The sequence below is a fragment of the Sabethes cyaneus genome, chromosome 2, assembly GCF_943734655.1.
Source record: "Sabethes cyaneus chromosome 2, idSabCyanKW18_F2, whole genome shotgun sequence".
Classification (NCBI taxonomy): Eukaryota; Metazoa; Arthropoda; class Insecta; order Diptera; family Culicidae; genus Sabethes; species Sabethes cyaneus.
The window spans coordinates 201,799,216-201,811,124 of record NC_071354.1 but is presented as its reverse complement, the minus strand read 5'-3'; the positions used below and the strand labels follow the sequence as shown (position 1 = coordinate 201,811,124).

Here is an 11,909-nt window from a genome sequence, read left to right as displayed (position 1 = left end):
TGCAACATGCTGCACTAGACCAAAATAACAGTGCGATGAACAATGACAATAATCCACGGATTGACGTTTCTGTAGGATGCGATACGGACCTTAGTGTGGTAGACAACAGCATAATCAACCGATAGCGTAGGGGGCAATGGACAATGATGCTAGCGAAAAAGAAATCGTATTACTTTTTGAACAAACAAAAATACATAAAGACTTAACTGGGATGCGGGGGTCTTCCAACCCCCGCAGGCGTCCAAGCCGCCTTGTTGGAGGAGAAACTAAGACTCCTCTTCAATGGATGGTTGATTATCTCGTATTGGTAGAACGCAAATCTTCGAGATTCCTCTTTCGTAGATTCCGTCTTTCGTTTTGACAACGGCCACCCGGACGTTGCCGTCGTTTCCGGTGTGTACTTGAATCACTCTTCCAAGCAACCAACGTAAAGGGGGGAGGTTTTCCTCCTTCAGCAGTACCATTGTGCCGATGCGTAAGTTATCTCTTTGCCTGGTCCACTTCGTGCGGTTGTGTAGATCCGAAAGGTACTGCGTCGACCATTTCTTCCAGATCATTTGTACAAAGTTCTGAGTTTTTTGCCACATTGATAGTCTGTTCTCTGGTATCTCATCCAATGTTGGTTCGGCTATGCTTGTGATCGGTCGCTGGACAAGAAAGTGGCCTGGTGTCAATACAGCGAGATCGTTTGGGTCACTGCTCAGCGGTGTCAAGGGTCGTGAATTTAAGCAAGCCTCAATTTGTACGAGTACGGTTACAAATTCATCATACGTCAGACTTCGAATGCCGATTGTTTTCTTGAAATGCGTTTTAAAGGATTTCACCGCGGCCTCCCACAGGCCACCGAAGTTGGGAGATCGAGCGGGAATGAATTTAAATTCGATACTTTCGTTGTTTGCTCCTTTGGTCACGGCTTCTTGAAAATGTTGTTCCCCAAACAGTTTTGCCAATTCATCAAGTTCTCTTCTAGCACCAACAAATGTCTTCGCATTATCGCACATTATCAGAATAGGTTTCGATCTGCGAGCCACAAATCGCCTTAGAGCGGCAAGAAAGGCTTGGGTCGTAAGATCAGCCACTGCTTCTAGATGTACCGCTTTTGTCACCAAACATACGAAAACTGCTACAAAACACTTCACTGGACGAGCCTTGCGACCCGGATATGACATATAAAATGGACCGCAGTAATCTAACCCAACTTTCAAGAAGGGTGGGGCAGGATTCACTCTTTCTTCAGGTAGGTCAGCCATTAACTGATCTTGTACCTTAGGCTTGCTCCGGAAGCACGGTATGCATTGGTGGATTATCTGTCGGGCTATTCGCCGAATGTTCAATGGCCAAAAACGCTCTCGTACGCACGATATCAGAAGTTGTTGACCTGCATGGTAGTACTTGTGATGGTAATGACGTACAATCAATGCAGTAAGTGGGTGCCGGTCGTCCAAGATGATGGGATGTTTTCTGCCGATTGGTATTGCAGCATTACTCAACCGGCCGCCGAGCTGTATTACACCTTCTACGAGTTGAGGATTTTTTCCTATAAGTCTGGATGATCGAGCAACCTGATCTCCCTTGGACAGTGCTGCAAGCTCTGTAGCAAAGCATTCGCGCTGTGACAGTCTAACCAACACCATCAATGCTTCCTCCGATTCTGCGTATGTTATAAACCCAATCTTTCTGTTTCCGCGGTTCGCCCTTTTTGCATTATTGGTGAATCTTCGTATAACAGCTACTAAACGTACCAGCGACAGCAATGATGAACGCAGTGAGAAAATTTCGCTATGGGACACCGCCTGCATTGCACATACTATTGACGCCTTTTCCTCTTCACAAGCCACAAGTTTGTCCTCTTGTGTTTCTAGGCTGGCATGCGGCCACGTGTTTCGTTCTTGTCGCAACCACAATGGTCCATGCCACCATAAGTTCGAATAACTTAGCTGTGCTGGTAGCATGCCGCGGGATACGAGATCCGCGGGATTTTCTATTCCGGCCACGTGATTCCAAATACTACCTCTGGTTACATGTTGTATTTCAGAGACCCTATGAGCCACAAACGGTTGCCAGCGGGACGGAGACGACGATAGCCAACATTTAACAATCATAGAGTCGGTCCAGAAGATTGCATTTGAGTCAAACAACGTGCTACCTTTGACCTTTTCGTACAAATGACTCAACAACACTGCCGCAGATAATTCAAGTCGAGGAATCGATAGTTTTTTCTTCTTTCGCTTTAAATCTTCCAACGGCGCAACCTTAGATTTCGTTGTAAGAAGACGAACGGTTATTGCACCATCATCCCACACACTTCTCAGATAGATACAGGCTCCGTAAGCCTTTTCGGAAGCATCGCAGAACCCGTGCAGCTCGAGTTGCACACACGTTGAACAGATACCAATCCAGCGTGGCACAGTGATGGATTCAAGACTCAACATATTTCTTCGGAATTCTACCCAATATTGCTCGAGTTCTTCAGGCAGAGGTATATCCCAATCAAGTGATCCTTTCCACAATTCTTGCAGGAATATTTTTGCTAATATAGTAACAGGACTCACTAAGCCTAGCGGGTCAAAGATTCGAGCAGCATCTGATAACACGACTCTTTTCGTAATGACGGCACTGCTATTCCACTTCGGGACATTGAATCGAAAATCATCGCTGATGGAATCCCACAATAAGCCAAGGGTTTTTACTGCCGCACTCGACGAATCCAACTCCTTTGCACTATCATCATCGCGCAGGTGGCTTGGGACGTTTATTAGGGCCTCTCCTTTATTACTCCGCCACTTTCGCAGCACAAAACCAGCTGACTCGAGGAGATGACTTGTTTGCGACACCAACTCACACACTTGATCGATGGTGTCTGCCCCAGATAGCAAATCATCGACATAAAAGTCCCTTTCAACTGCCTTTGCTCCGATGGGATGAGACTCTTTTCCTTGTTCGGCCAGTGTTTGCAAACATTTTGTCGCCAAATACGGGGCAGATGCTGTTCCGTAGGTCACTGTGGTAAGTTTATAACATTTGATTGGGTCAGTAGGGCTATCTCTCCATAGAATCCTTTGCAGATCTTGATCGGATGCTTGTACCCTTACCATCCGATACATTTTTGCGACATCCGCTACGACGGCAATCATATGGCAGCGAAAACGAAGAATGATACTGAGCAGATCTTCCTGCACGACAGGCCCTACCATCAACGCATTATTGAGAGAAATTCCAGTAGAGGTTGCACACGAAGCGTCGAATACAACACGAAGTTTCGTTGTAGTGCTGTCTGGCTTAATCACAGCATGATGAGGCATATAATAAGTTTGCGACACGTCGAGCTCTCTGATTTCTACCATATGTCCCATTGACCTGTATTCATGAATGAATTCCATATACTGCTGCCTGAGACTATCATTTGCATTCAAACGTCTCTCAACACCTAGAAAGCGCTTTAAAGCAGTCGCTCGAGATTCGCCCAGCTTGTGCATGAGCGATTCCTTTTTTGGCAGAGTAACGATGAATCTACCCTCTTTGTCACGGATTGTCGTATCATTAAAATGCTTCTCGCATTCGGTCTCCTCGATTGACATAGTACTTTTTACATGACAAGACTCCAGCTCCCAAAATCTGGCCAACAGTTCTTGAATGTTAATCTGCGGATCTATCTCGGTAACTAGCACTACTCGTGGTACAATCGCTGATTCTCCGTCAGCCACTCCAGACACGATCCATCCGAATGTAGTGTTTTGCAAGGTCGGACCGCTCTCCCCTAACTTTCGCCTTCCTTCACATAGCAGGTCATAAAAATATTCTGCGCCGATTATTAAATCCACCCCTCCAGGTACATTAAAGTGTGGGTCAGCCAGTATGATTTCGCTCGGAACCTCAAGTTGATTCATTGGACTTAACGGAATTTTTGACGTGACTTTGTTTAGCACGTGGAACTTCATCGGTTGTACGTATTCCGAAATCAATGACGAACGAGCCAGGATTGTCGCTACTACTGCACTTGTTGACGTAGTCTCAGACGATCCGACTCCCTTTACCTTCAGATATTCTGATATTGACGGACATTTCAACTTCTGTGCGATCTGCCTGGTCATCAGGTTTCGCTGGGAAGCACTGTCAAGCAGGGCTCTTACCAGAAATGTATTGCCGTAATGGTCACGAATTTTTACAATCGCGGTAGATAATAAAACATCTCGAGAAGAGCTCATAGAATTTGTAGCCATCGAAACGGCTTGATCACATGTGGCAGTGTTTTCTGTGGTAGTTCTTGGGCATGTTTGCTGCGAGTTGCTGCTCGAAGCAAGTGTACGTGTAGAATGTTGTGTGGATTGTAGTGGCTGTGATTGGTTTTGTGGCTTTGATTGTGGTGGCTGTGTTCGTGTGCTCGCTTGATGAGGTCGCGGCGGCATTTGCGAAACGCGGGTAGTGGCAGTGTTTCCACGGAAAGCATTAGCAAAGCAGTCATGCAATAGTGTGTGGTGTTTACGTTTACAGATTGTACAGAAACCTCTTGAACATTTGCTTACTACGTGACCAGGCGACAAACAATTAAAACAGAGTAGATTTCGTTTTACCGTAGCAATCTTATCAGCAGAATTCATCTTACGAATGGCTGGACACTGAAATATGTTGTGTGGGGATCCGTTACAAAAGCAGCAACTGTTTGGTTCCACTGACACTGAATGGACGGCCACATGCTTGTATTGATGACGTTCTACATGTTGGGATTTCGCAGGTGCGATAGACTGGAGCACCGAGCATTGTCTTCGCAGGAACTCTGTCATAGCCTCGTACTTCACAAATTCCTTTGAGTTGGACTGCGTCTCCCAATTCCGAAGCGTTACCGAGTCTAACTTTGAGGTCAAAATGTACGCTATAAGAATTGACCAGTTGTTCGTCTGGATTCCCAATTTTTCAATCATTTGTAAATTTTTATCAAATGTGCTCAACAATTGGTTCAAAGCTTCAAAGCTCTCCTTTCGCACTGACTCCGCCGAGAACAAGGCATCCAAATGACTTTTAAGAATCAGTTTCTTGTTTTCATATCGGTTTTCTAACGCATGCCAAGCAACATCGTAGTTTGCTTCAGAAAGTTCAATGGATTGAATCTCTTGCTGCGCTTCTCCGGTAACAGAAGCGCGTAAATAGGTAAACTTGTCAATTGCGGAGAGAGTATGGTTGTTGTCAATTAACGATCGGAAGCTGTCTCGAAACGATATCCACTGCATTAGGTTCCCACTGAATGTGGGTAGTTTTATGTCGGGTAATTTCACTCTCGATATGGGAACACTAGGGCATACTGCCGTATCTGATACAGGAGGATTCACTGTTTGCTGCTTCGGTTTTAGGCTCAGTAACATGGCCTTTGATTCGCAGTATAAATTTTCGAATTCCCATACTATAGTTGTATTCGTGTTGAGGTGGGCTTCAAGTCGTGCTTCTATCTCTCCAACGCTCGGTTCCCTCAAGTCCGCACTGTCCGTTAGTGCTTCGATTTTTCGTCTCACAGCGTAGAACTTGGTCAGCGTATCTTCTACCATAGCCAACCGAACCTCAATCTGAGCTTCATCTCGTTCCTTGGAATAGTTGGTAGCAAACTGTTTCACCATTAGCAAAGTATTTCGCAGTTGTCTTTCCTGCATCTGATGCTCTCGGAGAGTTGTAACAGGCATATCGAATCACTAAAGTAATTATCACTATTGACAGCGAAACGATTCACGCGCGCGACCTCTTGACAGAAAATAAAGAAATTCAATAAAATCTGCTTAGCGAACAAGACCGACCAACAAATGCCAACAAGAAAACCAGAAATCGTCAATCGGGAGAAATAGGCTCACTATAAAATCCAACACAAATCGGAAGAAAAACTCGCAAGTAGCTTGATTTAATTTCTATTGTATTTAGCTCAAGCAACCATCGGAATTTCCGCGATGGCAGATACCACATGCAACGACTGCTCACACGACAAAAAACATGCACATGCAACTTCTCTGGTAAGCGGGTGAAATCCACGGGCAAATTTTCCAATCACTCCTTCTCGGTAACTTGGTTTCCGTGCGACGATCATCTATTTTGAAGAATCACTTTCAGCATGCAGTCCGCCTTTGTTCCAGATGCACTTTTTGCACTTCAGTGTCTTCTTTTGTTCGTTTACAATTAATTGTTCGATCACCATCACAATGGCGCAATTCAATAGTTCACACGCGCCAAGTTCAATTTTCACCAGAAATTCCCGATCGGCCGGTTCACTGATCCGGCTCGAAGGACCAAAATGTTCAACACTAAAACTTTGTGCCGGATCAGCGCGGCCACACTATCGGGAATTTCGGTGGACTGTACAAGATACACGGGCACTCAACTTGGCTCTAAGCCGGGAAATCCGAGCCTTTATTCAGACGGGAAATTATAGAACGGAGTGAACTGGCTACTGTTCTGATCGAACGTTTATTCGGGACTGATCCCATTCGTGATTTATGCTCTACATTTCTAACTGAACCGATAACGATCGAGAGATTGTCTCTTGATATGCGATGTGTGCGTTTAGAAGCTCGATGCCCGGTAGCACCGTGCACTAGCGTTAGCCTATTCTATCTCTGTTTCGCAACGAAATTGTGAATCAAAGTTGAAAGGTTTTTCAAGGCGGCCGGGATGTTGCGAAACAGAGATAGAATAGGCTAACGCTAGTGCACGGTGCTACCGGGCATCGAGCTTCTAAACGCACACATCGCATATCAAGAGACAATCTCTCGATCGTTATCGGTTCAGTTAGAAATGTAGAGCATAAATCACGAATGGGATCAGTCCCGAATAAACGTTCGATCAGAACAGTAGCCAGTTCACTCCGTTCTATAATTTCCCGTCTGAATAAAGGCTCGGATTTCCCGGCTTAGAGCCAAGTTGAGTGCCCGTGTATCTTGTACAGTCCACCGAAATTCCCGATAGTGTGGCCGCGCTGATCCGGCACAAAGTTTTAGTGTTGAACATTTTGGTTCGATTTGAAATTTGAAATTTCAATCTTCTATTTGAAATTTGAAAATCAAAATAAGGTGCAGACTGCAGTGATTTGTGCCAAATCTCAGCAACATTTGGGTATTATTCCTTAGAATTTTGGAAAGATTATTACTAAATGCTCGTCCAAACTATCAGTAAGTAAGCAAATTAATTTACCGACCCCTCAAAGGAGCCCCCTTTCTAATAGGAGCCAATGATTAGAGTTCTCGTACGTATCTTGCCCTTTTAAAACATACATTTAGAAGTTTCACAACAAAACCGTCTTCGTGCCATCACATACAGCCCGATTCCGATCGACATAAGCAGAATTAAAACCCATTTCCGTATCTGCAGCAGAAAACCAGAAACCGGACGGAGAGGAAACGGAAACCCCCGTAGCCGTTGCCGAGCATTTCTTATTATTTGTTCCGAATCAATATTGGGATGATTGATTGAGAAATTGTAATTCGCAATCAAATTTGTACATGGCTGATTCGTCCTCTTCCAGTGTGGTTGCTATGCCGCCATCCAGGGTGGTTGGCTAGAAGGGATTGCTTCGAATTTGGGTACCTTTTGTGTGTCGCAATCGCATCAGCAATCTTCCTGGGAGGAGAAGACACTTCTGTCAGAGCCGGCGAAACCTCGAGGGGGAGCGGCGAGGAAGAAAATACCTACATTTGCATAAGTACACACACGTATTCTTTCGCTTGCTGTCGCTCGTACACATGTATTGACGGGTGCGCGAAGGAAAAGGATCGACCCAAAGAGCTTTTGCTCGCATAAGCAGACTCCGTGGGACGAACCTGAAAGGAAAAAAAAGTAGGGAAAAGAAGCAGGTTTTCAGTCCCAACAGAGCATAAGAAAGTGTTTTCCATTTCCTTTGCCGCTTCACTTCCTTTCACCCACTCGACATTTTCGATCAACCCCTTTTGCCTGCGCGCCCGCTTCCGTCAAATTGTGTTTTCCACCCACCGTCCGCCACCCGTCGTCGGTTTTCTGGTGCTTCTGAGCTCAATCCTTCCGTTTGCATAAGTTTCGCTTCTCGAGCTCTGACAATGTGATATATTTTCGTCATTCCCAGGGTGTTTTATGGCGATGTTTTATGTTGCGCTGCGAAATGAAATATTATACTTTATTGCTGTAGCACTCCGAATGCGGGAAGCTCCGTTTTGATCTTGATGTTGCTGTTGCTGCCGAGCGTCGTATTCGTCTTGTTCCTTGGATGGATTTTCCAGAATGTGAGTTCGCTTCTGTTCCGCAGGCCCCCCTTTCCTCAACTTTCCTCCTCCACAGAAAACATGAACAGTTTCGATAGGTTCTTGCCCGGAACGAAAACCCCTTGAGCTAATATGTATTGCTAAACTGAATGTAAATACGCAACAGAAAAAAATCCACTTTTTCTATTTTGCTGAAAAAATGCTTACAATTTAACTGTAAGTTTCCAGAAAACCCCCAAATTATTTAACAGTCTGTTAGGTATGTTTACTAAATAGGTACTACTAGGATGTGAGCACCCTTCTGTTTCATTTCCTCACATTTCGAAAGGCCTAGTCGATACATCTTGTGGGCTATCAAACCCGAATTGGTTTGAAGCTTTTATTTCCAACCATCAGCGCGGAACCGATTTTTCCCGAAAGGCTGACGGTGATGGTGGAACCTCATGCGCAGGGTTTTTATTTTATTTGCCCATTTTTCCTTAGTGGATCCTCGCTGGAGAGCTTGCTGGTGATGGTCTTATTTTATAGTTGAAACATGACTTGACGGAATACATGCTGCCAATGGTGGTGGCTCCGACGTCGTCGGTTGGTTGTAAAATAAAACTTATCTTTATTCGAAACAAGTTGTACTTGTGATGCGGTACACAGGAGCTCTCCATCTCTCTATCTCCCTGGGTACGGTGTTATAGCATTAGAAAGCGAACCGGGAATCGAAAGAAAGCAACATATTTTGGGGTGGTGGACGGGAGGCTTTGCCACCCATAAAGGAGGGCAGAATGGAAATAAATTCGATCCCAAATGGATTTTGTGATAATGCGATTTCAGCGAGCGTACAAATTGATGCTTACAAAGTGACGGGTTGATCTAATCTGAAATGGCAATAACTTTTTTTCCCCATTTTTATCGCTTTGGCTCCTCCAAGTAATGTAGCATTTTCGCTTCCAACAAAGTCACAACGAGCGAGTTGACTCGGTTTGATAATTTTGCTGGTTCGAGTTAAACCGATTGTTCTTACACATGTTAAAACAATTTTTATTGTCCAGCAATTCAAGGCGAAACATTTGGAAAACTACGGCTCACTTTTGTAATTGAAGAATTTAAAAAATTCATGCTTCTAAGTCTTATGAGGCGACCAGACTTATAGCGGGACTTGTAGGAATGTGAAGTAAACCTTTTAGATTTTGATTAATCTTTACCGGAAGAAAATGTGGCACCACAGGCCCGAAGAATGGCAGCCAATTCAAATGAAACCCAATATTTCGACTCGGGATAAAAAAAAGAAATTTACGAGTTGCTTTGTACAAACAAACAAAGCGACGTTTCGGACTACGCGTGATCCCGTCTCGGAAGATACCGAACCGACCGTGACGGTCGCACGCGGTGATCTAGTGTGCTATGCGTGATATATGAGTTCGTGCAGTACTCAGATACTAATTTAACAACCAATACCATACGTTTGAAATGAAATTGCAAAGAAACTTAAAGAAAAGAGATAGGCGTTTCACATCTAAGAACAAGTTGTAGAACGGTACCAGAGCTTCAAATTGGTAAATAAAAGCAATCAGTTTTATTACACCTTTTTAAGAGAAATTTGATAAAAACGCCTTAAGAAACACTCATTTCAAACCTTTTTGCTTCTAAAAAGTTACTAATTTCATGAAGTAGGAGATTTAAAAGCAATTTTCAATGTGAAGTTTTCTTATCTTTCGAATGAAAGTAACAGAATTGAGACTAGCCAGAAGAGTTTTTGCACTAGAGCTAATTTAAAGCAAACAATTAAATTAAATTAATTATTGGAAGCACTTATGGAAACTCAAAGGAAGCAACTCTATTCCATTCGAAGGACTGCTGGTGAGATTGTTCTATTTTTGCACATTTCATCATAATATCATATTATTAATATCATATATGTGGAAGGCTGGATGGTGGAGTGGATTGCCAACCTGAATCCTTAAGGTCTGAAGCGAATATGGCACTTCTCAATTCAAAACAAACAAATCATCACGTGGGTTAAAATTGGTACAGCGAAAATGATTATTACATGGAAGGATCCTAATGCTGGAAGGCGACTCTTATAACCCCGGAATGCGCACAAGTGCCTCTGCTTGTGGGTCCGCGCAATACGTTTTGGCCCTTCTGTGACAGCATTAGTGTGGCAAATCTTTGAAATGATTTACTACTACTACTACTACTACTACTACTACTACTACTACTACTACTACTACTACTACTACTACTACTACTACTACTACTACTACTACTACTACTACTACTACTACTACTACTACTACTACTACTACTACTACTACTACTACTACTACTACTACTACTACTACTACTACTACTACTACTACTACTACTACTACTACTACTACTACTACTACTACTACTGCTACTACTACTACTACTGCTACTACTACTACTACTGCTACTACTACTACTACTGCTACTACTACTACTACTGCTACTACTACTACTACTGCTACTACTACTACTACTACTACATAAAAATGGCTCCTCTTTAAATGAGGATTAAAAAGTGCTCCTATTGTCACTGTTCTTATTATTTCAGTACGTACTTCTTGAATTTCCAGCGATGGCCCAACCTGTACAACATGGCCCAACTTTGACAACATTTTTTGTCATTATGTGAATGACAATAACTTTATTGTTTTTCAACCAATCAGTTCGAGGTTTTCCGGAACTATACTTTATTTTTAGACCTTTGCAACGACTTTATATTTAGATTTTTGTACTGTCTTCTTCTTCTTCAGCATAGAGCCGGGGTAGCTGCGTGCTGTTTCAAGCACTCGTCTCCATTCAACTCGGTCTTGGGCCACTCGTCGTCAAATTCCTTGTTGTCTCAGAAGTCGCAAATCGCTTTCGACCTGATCGAGACATCGTTCACGTTGGACCCCCCTGTTTTTGGTGCCGGTGGAGTTGTTGAACTAGGACTATTTTTGTCGCACTGCCGTCCGGCATTCTTACGACGTGTCCGGCCCACCGTAGTTTGCTAACTTTCGCTAGATGTACGATAGGAGTCTCCCCAAGCAGTACCTGTAGCTCGTGATCCATACGCCTCCGCCACTCTCCACTTTCAGTTTGTACTCCGCCAAATATCGTCCGCAGCACTTTCCGCTCGAACACGGCAAGGGCGCGTATGTCCTCCGTGAGCAGCGTCACGGCTTTAAGTCCACAAAGAACTACCGGTCTAATAAGGGTTTTGTACATTGTTAGCTTCGTGCGGCGGCGTTTGCTTCCTGATCGTAGCGTTTTACAAAGGGCAAAATAGGCCCGATTTCCCGCTTGGATGCGCCGCTGGATCTCCTTACTAGTGGTACTCCTCTACCACTTCTAGTTCGTCGCCGTCAATGGTATGCGTCCATGGGAGAGGCGCATTTGTTTCCTTTGAGCCTCTTTCTTTCGTGTATTTGTCTTCGACGCATTTATTTTTAGCCCAATTCTTCTAGACTCCGCTTTCAGTCTGGTGTAGATTGCCTCCGCCGTCGCAAAGTTCCTGGCTATGATATCGAAGTTATCTGCATAGCCTAGAAGTTGGCTACCCTTGGTAAAAATCGTGCCTCTCGTTTTAATGCCCGCTCGTCGGATCACCCCCTCAACAACAGCATGCTGGATAAACCTTCACCTTGTCTCAACCCTCCCCGCGCCTCGAAGGGACTCGAGAGTGTCCCAGAGATGCGTACG

At 44.1% G+C, this 11,909-nt stretch overlaps 1 protein-coding gene across 1 annotated transcript; it reads right to left on the bottom strand.

Moving 5' to 3' along the window:
* Positions 1–266: 266 nt before the first annotated feature.
* Positions 267–5,669, bottom strand: LOC128736554 (uncharacterized). Its single transcript, XM_053831039.1, has one exon. The coding sequence runs from the start codon at positions 5,667–5,669 to the stop codon at positions 267–269; it is 5,403 nt and encodes a 1,800-aa protein (XP_053687014.1).
* Positions 5,670–11,909: the final 6,240 nt, after the last annotated feature.